The following is a 15,268-nucleotide window of genomic DNA, read 5'->3' as shown; positions in this document are numbered from 1 at the left end:
TCACTTCCATGTGGTGAAAACGGTTAGTACACATTGATAACTCCTATAGGATAACTCCTATTAAGGGATTTATAAGGCGGCCTATGGGACTGATAAAGAATAGTGGAGCGATGCTGTGGTTCTGACTAGCAAAACTGATCTGGCATGAATATTGTCAGACCCAATCAGGGTAAATTAATCTGACAAAATCTAGTAAAGGCTTAGAAGGAACCTACCGCTGATAGGCGGCGAAGTCGGGTAACGCGTCAGCACAACAAATAATATTATTGGTTTAAACCCGAGTTGATATTTTTTCTTGTCTTTTCTAAAAATAGAACATGTACACGGAGAAAAAGATATCGCACAATAATATCACACAATAATATCGCAAAACCTCTATATTGCAAGAAAGTGTAATATGATAACTTACAAGCAGTCCCGGAGCTTTGTACGATATTATAATACACTAATGTCACAGAAAAAAATTAAGTAAAATTTTTTTGGCATGTGAATAAAAACTGTCGTCTTCTACGGTGACCTTAGCAGCAATGGGAAAAAGGCAAAGTATGAGTTAAACATATTTCGGCGAAAGTTTCACCGAGGTTCGGAGTATAATTCTGCTCTCGTCTACTGCGTCACGCTGAAGTAAGCAAATTTCGGTAAAACATGTTGAATCAGCAACAGTTAACACGAAAAAAATTTGCTCTTACTGATACATCTCCGAAATAAATTACACAATTGTAGATGAATTTGAACTTATTTAATACCAAATAGCAAAAGCGCAAAACGCAACTGACAGATGGGAATTCCCATTCCTCTCCAATTTAATGAAGTTAAACGACGCTGGATAGCGCTGGCATCGTAATTGTCGTTACACCTCGAATAAAAATGGGGCGATTATAAGGCGAAAGATTATCCAGGCAAGGTTAAAAGTCGGAAATTATCTTCGATTCATGTCAAATTTATCTGGCAAGCTTAATTTTTGTTCCGGTGAATGTTTCACCTGAAATCGATGTAAACTTTATCTTTAATTTTTTCTGTGATCGCTTGTTCACTACTCGAACCCTCACCCCATTACAAAAGAAGAAATACAATGTGATAGCGTAATACTTGCTTACGTTATGGATTGCACAGTATGTGGTATATAATGTGAAAACTTGCAATGTACGATAACACGATTTTGCGCTATTATAATGCGATAATTACGATATATAGGGCAAGGATTACGGTACATATTGCAGTTCATGCGATATAATTTTTTTAGTGTAGGGCAATTTAGAACAATAATTCTAAATTGTCGGATATTACCATTTATAAATTAAAAATCAATACTTTGTTATGTATACTATAGAGGAAGTTCCTGAATTCCATCTTTTTTTTACGGAAATGACAGTGAAATCGGTTCAAGTCGGCCCAGGTCGAAAACAAGTGCTGAAGTAATACGTAAACAACTGATTTGTTCTGTTTTTCTCGAAACCTATTGATTTGAGCAAAAGTATGCATTTAACGGACAATATTTCTTTCATTACAGATTTACAACTTTACTGAACAATTTTGTCCTAAGATCCTATATTTTCGGAGATATTAAAAAAATTAAGAGGAGGACTTTTACAGTCCCAGGTTTTATCACTTTTCTTTATTGGATTTATCAAAAATTATGTATGTTTTATTATTAATTTTTATATTTTCATTTCATTATTGTTTTCGATTTTATTTCTGTATTATGTTTCGGAAAAAAAATCATGTCAACAACCCTATTTCAGCCGTAGAGAAGAAATAATGGTTCGCCACTAAGCCGATTATGGTGTCTGGCATGAACTCTCATTTCTCCAGCCAAGCACTTTTTTCCTATTGAAAGATTATTGTAATTTCGTTACACCAATCAAAAAGTGCCAGCCGATCAATAACGCTTCATTTAATTAATTCCTTTTTCCTGCACCTACAGTAGGTGTCAAACTTTATGATCATGATTTTGCGAAGATGTCTTGACACAAAAGAAGATCGAGTGCATATTCTAAGCACAAGGTCAGCACTTAGCATTGTATTATTTTTATATATCATGACGCACAATAGGATGCGGACGCAATTATATCTGATAGGCTGGGGCATAAGATTATTAGCAAGACATGTTTTGCGAATACGAGTAATAAATGGAATAGAGGAGAGTTTTAGGGTAAAAGTGGGAGTGGCCGCGAAGCAAAACAGAAGGAAAATAGGGGTTGGTAGGAGAGTTGAGAAGGGGAAGTGGAGCTTGCGCTGCTATTCGTGAGGTTATAGGAGTCAAGTTCTAGTGCACGGTCGAAATGCAAAGGCACACCTTGTTCTTCCACTCTCTTCCACTTTTATCACCGCTCCTCTCCATTGTTAGTTTATGCAACGGAGACGACAGATTAATATTCTATGGTGTTGTTCAATGTTTCTATTCGTTGCCAAGCAGAATTGCATATTTCTTTAATTGTAGTCAAATTAATCATGTTAAAGAAAATCAGAGAAAGTGTGAACATTTACTTATACTTGTAAAGCGAACATACAATCTTGCACTAATGATAGTAGGTATCAAATATATAAAAAACATGAAGAACGCAAAGCTGTCGACAATTCTCTTAAATGCCATACAAATAGGGGCGTATTAATATTTTTCAAATTCCATTTGATTTATGTTTTGTTTGACTAATATCAAGTTATATAGAATAGCTATTTTTCATCATTTATTCATTCACTTTCTAGAATCGGCATTTTCGTAATTTTCAGTTCATCCAAACGCCATGTGACCGAACTTTCACTTGCCCTAAACACAGTTGCCACACTGTGCTACGGCGGCACATCTCTTTATTGCGCAGAAGACACAAATTAGTAACCAAAACATAAAAATACCCTAAAATTACTTATGCGCACGATCCACGGTAGTGCTTCATGCGCACTAGTTATACCGGTCTATTTTTAAGTTATGTAACGCCATTTGTCAATTTGAAAATACACAGAATCACTACTGCGCATGACGGAGATATCCGCGTTCTGACACCACTGATCCGACCTGAAAATAATGGCGTGAAATTCGAATAAAAAAATCTCATTGGCTGAGTTTGAATCTTGTGCCATTATTTTAAGGATAGATCAAAGCTGCCAGGCTGTGGAACAGTGTTATTTTCGCAGTTCATTTTGGTGGCATTAGCCAATAAAAATATGGCGGGCAATGTGGTGATCATGGTGAGCCGGTTCTGGTAAGGCAGAACTCATCGCTTTCAACAAATGTTGGCTGAAACAATAAGTGCGTGGCTGATACAAAGGTTTTAAGATATTTTGTCGGGTTTTCAGAATCCTTCAACTCTGTAAATTATGTACTGGTGGTAGATAGAGAGAAGTATAAGCGCTAGGGTTGACCTGGTATTCATTGCTACCACTTTCAGCCAGTGTTAAGACCTTCTTTGGGTTTCTTCCATGACATCTACGAACAAGGTCAACCTGTGTAGGGATTTCGGAGTCTGATGTAGACTGTAAATGTATTAAATTCTTCCTGCCAAGAGTGAGAGCAAGCAGAATTAACGCGTTTTGTCCTGGGAGGCGGTCAGTTCCTAACGAACCTTAACTACCTTTCAATCGGCGAGGGTCTTTTCACTCGTCGCTCTACCCTTACAGAGATCTATTTGAGCGATTACACTTTTCTTGGCTCTTGTGGACTTTCCGCGATAAAAAGACTTGGTGGCAAATGCGATAAGTAGAATTTTAACATAGAACTTTCATTAAACTGAACTGTGCGAAGGGAAATCACTTCTATGATCCGTAAACTGGGAGCACGTTCGGATCCGTTTTCGCTTCCTGTGAACAGTTCTAGGTGACGTCGATTTCAAGGGTTTGTCGAAGAATTAACCTGGTTAGGTGACGCGTACGCGTTTCTGCTTTGAACACAACTAATTCGAAGCGAACTGTCTAGGGTGGACATGATCCTCGTGATCTCGATGACAGGGTGCGAAAAAACACCTTTTTCGACCAAAATCGCCTAAGAGTTACAATTCTTGATGGGTTTTTAGCTTAAACATTTTTTTGTCTAACTTTTCAGTGACACTATTTCTTTTAGAACTTTCAAATTCATTAAAACAGACCATAAATTAATTTTATAACTAACTGAAGAAAAGCTGAACTATATCCTTAACTAACTTGAGTCGCACATTAATGATCAATGAACTTTTTTCATTAGTTTGTTTCTAAAGCTGTAAACAATTTTGCTCCTACTCTAACCCACTAATTTATGTCCTTGATTCAATGAATTTTATTTAATTTTAAGAGAAATGTTATCACTGAAAAGTTCGACAAAAAAAGCCAAAACTTTTTCGTTAAATAACGAATTTGGCTTTAGTGGAAGTGAAATAAACACAGCTACTCGTTACACTTTAATGATCTACGACCGTTTCTAACAAAAAAAGCATAAAAATCTGATAACAACTGTACTGTCAAACGATTTTTATTGAAAAAAAATTTTTTCCCCAGTGGGCGACCGACCAACAAATGATTTCAAGGTAACGGGACGATTTTGTTTTAGGATTTTTTTTTCGCATACTAAAATACTTTTTTCCGCATCCAACACTATAGATGTCTCAAACAACTAATAATGTACTGAAAAAAATCGCATTGTTAAAATGCCACGTTCTAACTTTTATATTAATTTTGGAAAAAAAGTATTTCGTCTTGTTTTGCCCTTTACCCCGGGGACATACATGATTTTCGTCTCCGTCCTCACTGTCAAAACCAGCGCAAGACAATGTGCGCTCTACTATATCTCGAGCGGTATCCCGTTTTCCCCCTGCCCATTCTACTCCCAAAGTACTTTTTTCAATGTGACGCCTAAAAATCGCCATAATACTCGTAATCCAAAAAACCTAGACGCATACAAGAGCTGTTAAGTATACAGCGGAATGGTGCTGAAGCGATTTTTATGAAGCATTTGTATTACTTACGTGTATTTAAAAATTGGCCAATATTGTATCTGGTCATGAAAACAACCCATGCGTCTCATAGCGTGGAAATAACAACAAAATTATAACAAATAGACATGGGAAATCTCGGGAACGACTCAAAACTAAGTTCCTACAATTTTCAGTAGATGGCGTCATACTATATAGGAGATATAATCATCGTCCCGCTTTGCCCCTGTAGTATTTTTGCCCCATGTTCCCCTAGTTTCTTTCTTTTCTGTTGTCAGGCACCTATTTCCTAAAAGGGACACTTGACCTTGTCTATTTCCATTTATTATACTGCTAAAATAATAGTAATACTGAGTGTATGCTTAAGTAGTAATAGTTTATAAGGGAAAAAATTGTATTAAAAACACTGGTACTAATGTATCCTGGGCACGGACGCTGGAGATAGACCGGTGTGACCATGTGATGCGATGACACATGGTGATGCCATGTGCAGCAGTAGTGCGAGACGCATTTGGTCAGACATGCGTAACCAGTACAGCAGCCGCGAACGAACCGTTAGGTGGCTCCCTCATTTATTAAAATTAAAGAATGTTGATATTACAGAGTAGTGAATAAATCAAACTATTTGGAATTATCATTAATTATATATGATTTAGAAGGTAAATCAGCGGTTGTCAACAATTTGTTGCATCAATTTTTTTCTTGAATTTTCAACAATTTGTTGTTGCATCAATTTTTTTTCTTGTCTTGAATTATTCTTCAATTATTTTCAATATTTATCGTGAATGCATTTTGAATTTTTTGTATTAACCTTAAACTTTCTGGAATACATCTTGAAATCTCTCGATATGATCATGAATTCTGTCAAATTCTCTTAAATTCATCCTAAATTTTCTTTCATTTCTTCTAAATGTATTTTGGATTCTCTGAAAATGATTTTGAATTCTCTGAAAATGATTTTGAAATTCTGCGAATCAGTCGTGAATTCTCTGGAATCAATTTCAATTCGTTTTAAGTTTTCATAAATGCTATTTAATTTACCTGAATTCAGCTCGCGACTATTCATCGTGAATCATCTATCATTATCTAACTCTCATGGATTTATCTTGAATATTATTGAATCCGTTTTGAATTGTCTGGAAATCTTTTAGAATTTGGTTAGATTTATCTTGAATTCAATTTTATTCAGTTATTCGCCAGAGAAACTGCTACTGATTGGATTCAGTGACCCACTTCTCACTAATAGAAGTTTAGAGAACAGCCTATCTACTTCAGAGATTATTTTTAAGAACAGGCTTATTATCAATTAAATTAAATTGTTATTAGATTCATGAAATGTAGGGGATGAATGTCAACATGTAATCCTTGCCTTGTCTAGTATTTGAAGTCCGTGATTCTGGTTACTTCCCTCTGCCCCACCCGCGCAAACGCTCCCCTCTTCGAATCCCATTTCCCATCTTCTTTGAAACTCACACGCCAGCATGCAGCGCAGGCCGGCCGGTGATCGCTCGCTCAGTTGCCTTTAGCACTGCGCATCGCAGTCAGTTACTCATTCATTCAGTTGTTAAGTCAGTCAGTCGGTGAGTGAAAAGCACATCGCGTGTACCCTCAGTGCACTTGACGCGACCGATTACCGCGAAAACTAGTGAAAAGCAACATTTCACTGAGTGTGATCTACAATTTTTCTGAAATTCTATTGGATTGGTCTCCAAATTCGGAAATTACTTGAACTATTCAAAAAGTCGCCTTTTTTGAAATAAAATAAATAAAAGTGATTTTAAATTTTATTAATGGAAGTGTCTACACAAAGGAAAAAACCGAGCTATTTGTGCCGAAATTTGAGTCAAAATCTTTCCAGCTATTCCAGCTCTATTCGTACCGAAAAAATCCGGCTATTGCCACGACCTTCAATAATTTAGTTAAAGTGCAGTTTTAATTCTACATAAATGCATTATTTTTTAATTTGAAATATAAAGGTCATTAAATTAAAATTAGTGCAAATTATTCAATTTTGTCTATTTTGTCTATTTTACTAATCCATTTAAGAAAGTCGCGAATCTGAATATTAATCGTATTTGACTGAAGTTTAATCGACTTTTCAAGGTCTTTGGTAATAGAAAAATCTTTTTATCCAAAGACAAATATGAAGAGTGGAATAAAATTCGTGTGTCATATTTCTGAAAATACTTTCACTTTCACACTTATTTCTTAGCGAATTATTTTATTATAAAAAAAATTATTTACATCATTTTCAGAAAATTTATAATAAATTTATAATGAAAGCGACAAATATTTGAATTTTATAATCTATATAAAGCATTTAGTTTTAAATTCTTCTTTTTGTAATGTAGTCGAAAATAAAATCTCAATAACCATTAAGACTTTCAATTTAAAAACTGTACCATTTTTAATGTTTTATCTTAACATTTATCAGTGTTGAAGGAATTAAATCCGGCTAATCTTAACTAAGAAAGTGTATAAAAGGAATAAATTGTTTTGAAAATAATCTTAAAATAAGTTGAGTAATAAAAACTGAAAATGCGCGAAAGAATTGCATTCGTGATCTTTCTTCGACCTTCGATAACTGCTTGATGCTTGTGTCTGACCTTGAGGCCTCATCGAACCTGAACGATTAACGAGCGAGCTAGTTATTTGCGTCCTTTTGCAGCCTGCACTCACGCCGATCCGATAAAAAGAATAGTACTTACGGTATTATTCGATGCACACATAATCGCGATAATCCGGCCTATGCATTTCTTTTTAGTTTTTATGAACTAGAAGCATGCAAATTTATTCTCTTTAATTAAGACCTTTTATCGTAGTGACCGATAAGGGTCAACACGGTTAGCAATATGTTTTACTAACAATGGGTTTACCCCATTCTCATTAGCAAATTGCACTTTCACAAAAAATATACGCCAATCATCGAGCTTTATCGATTAGTCTTCCAGGGCGCTGTTATCAGTTTCGAACTTCTCCATCCCTTTAAAATTAGTTGCTTTAGATTATGCAAACTTCAATTAGTATTTTATTCATTCGAGATTCTTGAGAAAGTAAGCAATTCAATTAAGTATTTTAAATTGAACAATTTAAAAGACGCAATTAGGCTAGGTCACTTCTAGTGGCATATTCCTGTTACCGACATCTAGACTATACAAGGGTTATGTTCGTGCTAAATTTAGAAGCCTCTAGGTGAAAGTGGTTTAATTTAAACTTTCAATTTGAATTCAAAACCCTCAGCCTTGGATGCTTCAATAGTGTTTTAGGAACATGGAGCTTCGAGCGTTTGATATAAAATCTTTTTTAATTTAAAGCGTTTGGATTATAAATCGTTCAAAATTAAACAGTTTAAATTAGTCAAATTTCAAATCGAAACATTTTTTATTCTAACATTTATACATTGATAATTTTATATTTTAATATTTAGAATTAAACAACTTCAGCATAAAAAACATACCAGTCAAAGAATTTCCAATTCGAGACGCTTAACGTTGAATTTTTTCAGGCTGAAGCTTCCAACATCAAATAAGTTCAAGCATGAATTTTAATTAAAAATGGACAAATTTATAATTTAACAATTAAAAATTTTACCACTTAAAATTGAAATTTATTTATTTAATTGAAAGGTGTAGAGTTCGCCAGCAATTTTAAGGTACACCTTAATTCAAGAGTTTAAAAGAATAGATAAGATTCAAGAGAAAAAAATGAAATTCAATTCAATTAAAAGATTTAAAAATATGCAGATGTATTCAACAAAATTAGAAAATTAAAACAATGCTTCGGCGAATTAAAAAAAATGACAAAGAATCAGTTATCGACTATTTATTTTTTAATTAGACATTTTTTGCTAATTCAAATTTTTAAAGAAATCGTTCAAACTGTAGAATGCTTTACCTTAGTTCTTAGAATTTTAGTTTTCATTTTAAAACAACTGAATTCATTTAGTATAACACCAATCATAACAATTCCATAAAATTCAAAAAAATGCTCAGAATTTCAATATTTCGAACTGAAAAAGTTATTTTTAAATTTTAAATATGAAAATCGTTCAGTAATTCAAGAAAATTGAATAGCATTCAAAATTCAATTATTTTAAGTCTGACTCCTTCAATGAATAATCTGCAATTTTATCTCAAAATGGAAGTTGGTCATTTAGAAATTAAAAACGGTCCAAATTAGTTCACATTTAAAGAATCCTAAGTGGGCAATATTTCAGATTGCAATATTTCATATATTCGATTTCAAATTAATTTTAGAATTGATGCATTCAAAATTGGATAATTTTATAACTAAAAATTGCTTTTAAAATGCAATACGCAGGGTGGCCGTTGGTCATGGACAACCTGGAACTCAGGTAAAAGTAAATGATTTTGACAACAAATCTTGCCAAAGTCAAGGAATGGCCATAAGTGGCACTTTAAATAACTGTTAATGATGATAAATTTGAAATTTTTACATTTCACTTTCAAATTATTTGGTTCATTTTATAAAGGATTCTCTCTTAAAAACCTATCAAGATTCTTGTCTTGGAAAATGTTAATAGAAAACAAAAATCAAAAATTGATCAGGGGCGAATTGGGGAATTTTGAAAATGAAATTTTGCGGTCACACTTATATAATACTTTTGTCTGTAATTTAGTTTCCTAGTACTCTCTCCTTGAAAATTCGTCTTCTTGGTTTAAAAATTCAACTATTCCGATAGAAAATAAACTTTTTGTTGAAAATTCAATTCAAGTCTTTCTTGGTTGAAAATTCAAATATTTGTTTTTAAAATTCGCCTTTTTGGTTTAAAAATGCATCTGTTTTAGTCGAAATTTCCTCTTTTTTGGATAAAAATGAAACTGCTTAATTAAAAATTCATATTTTGTATGGAAAATTCAATTGATTTACAGAGAATTCATCAGAACAGTTGATTTTTGTCTGTTGAAAATTAAGCTATTTGTTTTCGAATGTATGTATTTGGTTGAATATACATATTTTTTACGTAGAAAATTGGTCATTTTGGTTTCATAATTCATCTCAGTTAAATTTTTTGTCGATAATTCAACAATTTGTTTTAAAATTTAATTATTTTATTGAAAATTTAAGTTTTGTTAAAAAGTATTTTTTTGTGAAAATACAAATGTTCGTTGGGAAAATAATTTTCTGGATTATTCTTTTATTCTGTTTGTAAAGGATTCTATGTTAAAAATGTAACCAGATCAAAATACTGGTCTTTGAATATTAATGGTCAGTGAAAGTAAAAAAAAAGTCAGGAAAAGACCATGACATTTGGAAAAATGAAGCTTTTTGGCAACCATTGAAAAATTTAAAAGTTCTGTTTAATTCGATTTCTAGCAGAAATATTGATCACTTTCTCCATTTGCTTATTGTTGGAATATCCTTGGCTATGGATCTATGACATATTCTGTTCATTATAATAACAAAATATAGAGAGGGGTGAACCTCTGAGATTCCGATTAATGAAATTTCGTAATCTAGTCGCGCGATCTAGATAAACAGCTTGCATATGAAGGCGCGTACAATAGAATTTCATTAGCTATAAACACGCAGAACTGTCTGGTGGTGTGAAAGACCTGCTTGACCTCGACATTGACCTCACAACACTGCCGCACTAATACCGCAGTCTACTTGATTCTCGACCGTTCGCCTCTCCGCGATCTTATTCCGATCGCGTGATTCATAACCAAATGTCGAGCTTCCTCCTTCCTTTTTTCGCGTAAGCAGAGACCTTGCTAATCAGTCTAATCACTTTCGCTTACGAGTCCCGGTCTCACGATATTCCAACACTTTCCATGAATTTAACAGTCTTGGGAATGCCCGTTGCTCCTAATTAAATCTCAAGGTCAGAAACCTTGACGCGTCAAACATTTAGAAATAAAGTGAAAGGACAATACTTTCATTGAGAGCGACTTGAAGATTTGAACCAATTCAGACCAAGATCAGATCAATTGAAAATCACATCAAATAAAATTTGAGAATTGGCAGAAGTATGCGTAAAACAACTGATTGTGGCCTAGAGGTAAACAAATAGACATTACGGCAGAATTAAAAAAGTATGACAGAATTCACTTAAAATATTGTTGATTTACTGGAATTTAGATGAATAAAATTTCTTTTGAATTACCTAATCTAGTTGATTTCACTCAACTTTCCTTTATTCAGGCAGCTTACCTTGAATTGGGTTTAGTTCAATCTAATTTATTAAAAAGTGCAAGTAATTATGTACATATCATTTGAATTAAGATTAATTAATGTATGTCCCGCCAAACTTAATTGAATCCAACGAAATTAAATTGGTTGTAATTCAATTGAATTAACTTTATAATCAGTTCAGTTGTCTAGAATGAACTTTAACTCAGACAGTCTTGTTGCGTTTTGATGAATTCGCCTAAAAGTATATCAGTTAATTTAAATGCTGTTTAATTAATTTAAGTCAGTTGTCGTGCAAAAAATCAGGTCTCTGCAATAACGTGTTTTCTTTGATTTTAAGAATTGAAATAATATTAACAGCCATGCTTAATCAAAGGAAGACATTATTTTTTATAAAATAAAGTATAAAATGTGCAAAACTTAATTATTTTAACAATAGTTTTTATATTAGAATTTTTGCTTAGTTTCGCTTTTAATCTATGTTTTAAGAATGGTGGGATTTTAATCTATCGTAGCTTATGTTTTGGGGGAAAGCATTTTCTATAATTCTACTGTTTCAGAGTTTGAAAAGAATGAAATAATTGTAAAATATAGTTGTTTGTTTGAAAAAATGTATCTTTAAAAAAAGGGTTTGAGCGATTGTTGGCATAGAAAAAAATTTACTTTCAAAATTGGAAATAGTAGAGTTGTAGAGAATTTTTCTCGAAAAAAGGTGCAATCATTTATCCAGATGCAAACATTATTCAAAAATTAGTAAGAAGCGATTGCAAGAATAAATTTAACTGCATAAAAATATTGTTAAAATAAATTTTTTTGTTAGTTTTAACATTCTGAATAATTAAAGATAATGTTTTTCTCTCGACAACTGGCATAAGATGAATTGTCCTTGAAGTCTGAGAAATTGATTTCCTCAATTCAATTAAATGAACTAGGATTCAGACAAATCATCTCTAATCTATATCAAGTTATTTTGAATTTGGATTAATCAAATTAGGGTCAGTTGAGATCAATTGATCCTTTGAATACAATTCAATTTAGATTTACGGATTTAAAGCATTTATTTAAAGTGATTTGATGGATTTCATTCTAATTCAGTGAAATGTCCTCGAATTTAGATTAATTTAGTTAAAGTGATATTAGTACTCTTTAGGTTTAGATTAATTTGACCAGGATTTAGATTTTTTAAATAGTTTTTTGTTAATTTACTGTGACTGAAAATATTAAAAATGGGTCGAAGATGAAGACATAAATGAGTATTTGGAAGCAATTTACAAATATGTTGCAGGTTACAATCGATTTGAAAAACAACGCTTCAGGACTTTTTTCTTACCAATTTAAATGACATTTTTTAGGTATGGATATTTATGAAACGTTAATCGCTTTTCCCAAGGATTTTTATATTTTCCTTAAATTAATTGTTACAATATTATAGTTTTTAAGAGACCAATCCAATAAAGCTACGGAAAATTTAAGATTAATGGTAGCACTCAGCGACAAATTAATGGAAGACTTCATCGACCTAAGAATCTTAAAAGACGTGATATTTCAGTGACTTGAAAATTTTTTAAAATGATTTTAAAAAACCAGATTTCATATGATTTACATCACTCTAGTACGACAGTCCAAAGGTTCATTTAGGGATCTAAACGAAATCGAGGCTGACTTTTTGACTCCGTGGCTCTAAGATTTATTATATTATCTAGTTACTGTGCCACGACCTCAGTTTTAAGAATATTACTATGTATATTTGTTCCTTAGAGGGCTGCTTAGCCCTAGAAACTTTGTCAATAAATTCCAAATTACAATTACTACATTTACCTATCCTTTCTATTCATTATTGTGCGAGGTTTTTTACCAATTGTTTTATTAAAAATTTGTACATATAATAATTATAGTGCTCTTTTACTAATTTATAGTAAAGTTATACTAATTTAAATAATAGTAATTCAATTTTTACTAATTCATTTGGTAATGAAAAGGTAACAGCTCATTTACAGATTGCTTTAGGAAGCATTTCTGCAAATAATAAGCAGTTTGCTACTCATTCATAGGCGAATTCTACTCATGATTTTAGTTACTATTTGAATACCAAATGAATTTGTAAAACTTAAGTGAGAATTTATAGAAAATTACTAACTATTATTATTATTGGAAATGCTTTCTAAAGCAATTGGATAACGACGCTGTACTATTTCAATTATTAGTTTTCTACTTATTCAGATTTATAAAGTATATGAATTATCGAAACGAATAGAAAAGCTCCCCTGCAATGCATTTGAATATGTTTTTTAAATTTCAGAATAGTAGTTGCAAATGTAGAAGTCCAAGAGCTAAAATTGTTGCGACACCCAGTAGATGCATCGATCCGTTTTCTGCTCTGCAATAGGTCAGCCCTGGCCTTGGCAATACCCTTGAGATTCAGGCTCGAGTTTGCTAGGCTTTGACTGCCGCAAGCTAGGAATTTAGTTCCTCTGTTATTTAAAACAATAAATCGTAGTTTTGTCAATTGGTACAATTATATTTTTACTCAGAAGATTACTCATTTGGACTTTAAGCCGGGTATTTTATATTTTTAAATAATTAAATGTCTTATTTTAATAAAAGACTGTGGCTGCGTTTACCGAAATTTGCTACAAACTAGCAGATTGTTCAGTAAGTGTAGCCGCAAGTTGATACAAATTTTATTAAAGAAGTTCTGAAATATTTTAACAATACTTTCTCAAATATTTTGCTCAAGTCGTATGCGAATCATAGAAAAATGTATATTGGAAGCATTATTCGCATCTTTTCTAGGTTCGAGGACATATGAATCGTTGCATTGTATCAAGTGTGTCCTACGCACACCCACATGAAATGCACTTAAACATCTTGTAAATACTATGAAATTACGTAAACACTGTTTTGCTTTCAGAATCTGACAATGAAAAGCATTGAAGCTTGTCGTTCATTTTTATTTGTTACATTTTTCTTTAGAAAAAACCTTCCAGATTTTCAATATTTTTCATCACATTCGATTTTAATTGAAATATTTTTGATAACTTGCGATTGATTAGTATTCGAAATTCACTATACGTTACAATTGAACACTCAGAATATTTTGAACACTCAGAATAATGTTTTTTATAAATTAGAATCAGCAAAATATTGTTCTAAACCTCGTTCTGAACTACAGCATCTTTGTTTCAATGAACAATTTTTCTCGCAACTTTCTTTGAATTAAGAATATTTTTATGGGCTTAACGGATAATAATTTCTTTGGGTTTACATAAGTTTAAGGTTTCAGTATTAACAATTGAAGTCACTAATTCTTGAGAACAATTTCATTCAATCAAATTTATACACTGATTATACAGATTGATAATTTAAATTGCTTTTTCCCGAATTTTTCTTTTTTTATAAATAATTCTCTTAATATCTTCAAAAAATTAAAAAAGTTTCTCAATCAAATAATGCCACTTCGTTGAGATTGAAACAAAGAATTCCTATCACCTTTTCGTCACTGAAATGTCGATTACGTTTTTTCATGCAAGATTCCGGTCGATTCTGTCTACTCGCTTATACTTATGGTCTACATTTTCTTGCAGAATGTGACGAGTCTTAAAATACAGCAAGAAATTAAATTGTTCTTTACCAAAGTAGTAAAAAATGCCATATAGTAAATCGTATACCAAATAACACCATAAGAAGAAAACCAGAAAGAGGAGAAAGGAGAGAAAATAATTGTACATTCCGTGCTATGAAACTTGCATCTTTATTTTAAAGTGATAAAAATGAATTCGTGCATGTAGGTGGAATTTATTGAAGTGCGTGAGTTGTAAAAAAGTGCAGTTTTTCGGATATACAAAAATGATGAAGAAGGAGAAGCCAATGATGTCGGTGACGGCAATCATCCAGGGAGCACAGGCACAGCATTGGGCCCGAGGAAATACTTGTACGTATTTTAATAATGCGAATAATAGCTGAACAAGGTTTAAAAATTTAGAAAAATTGCGGAATTGATATACTTAGGTGAAGCATTTCTACAGTGAATAACAAAAGTTTGTAAATTGCAATAAGCAAAAAGTATGCTTTAAATTAAAAAACGCGTATGACACAAATAATAATACAAACAATAAAAACTTTTTGGTATTATTTTAGGTGGTTGACATGTTCGCCACTGCTGGCAGGTTCTCTATACAGTGGACAAATTTCAAAATGGGATTCGATCTCACTCAGAG

The 15,268-nt window shown here is 32.4% G+C and overlaps 1 protein-coding gene across 3 annotated transcripts in view; it reads left to right on the top strand.

The window, feature by feature from the left end:
• Positions 1 to 6,400: 6,400 nt before the first annotated feature.
• The window catches only part of LOC117170977 (retinoic acid receptor RXR), an 81,201-nt gene continuing 72,333 nt past the window's right edge, over positions 6,401 to 15,268 (top strand). For 2 of the 3 annotated variants that reach the window (XM_033358036.1, XM_033358022.1), the window contains exons 1-2: positions 6,401 to 6,478; positions 14,636 to 14,982. In XM_033358036.1, the coding sequence (XP_033213927.1) occupies positions 14,898 to 14,982 (85 nt within the window). In that variant the 5' untranslated portion in view covers positions 6,401 to 6,478; positions 14,636 to 14,897. Of the gene's footprint in view, positions 6,566 to 14,635; positions 14,983 to 15,268 lie in introns of all 3 variants that reach the window. The other variant, XM_033358028.1, reaches the window with a different exon arrangement.

Source organism: Belonocnema kinseyi, chromosome 1 (genome assembly GCF_010883055.1).
Source record: "Belonocnema kinseyi isolate 2016_QV_RU_SX_M_011 chromosome 1, B_treatae_v1, whole genome shotgun sequence".
Classification (NCBI taxonomy): domain Eukaryota; kingdom Metazoa; phylum Arthropoda; class Insecta; order Hymenoptera; family Cynipidae; genus Belonocnema; species Belonocnema kinseyi.
The sequence above is the reverse complement of the archived record's forward strand: the minus strand, read 5'-3'. Positions and strand labels throughout refer to the sequence as shown.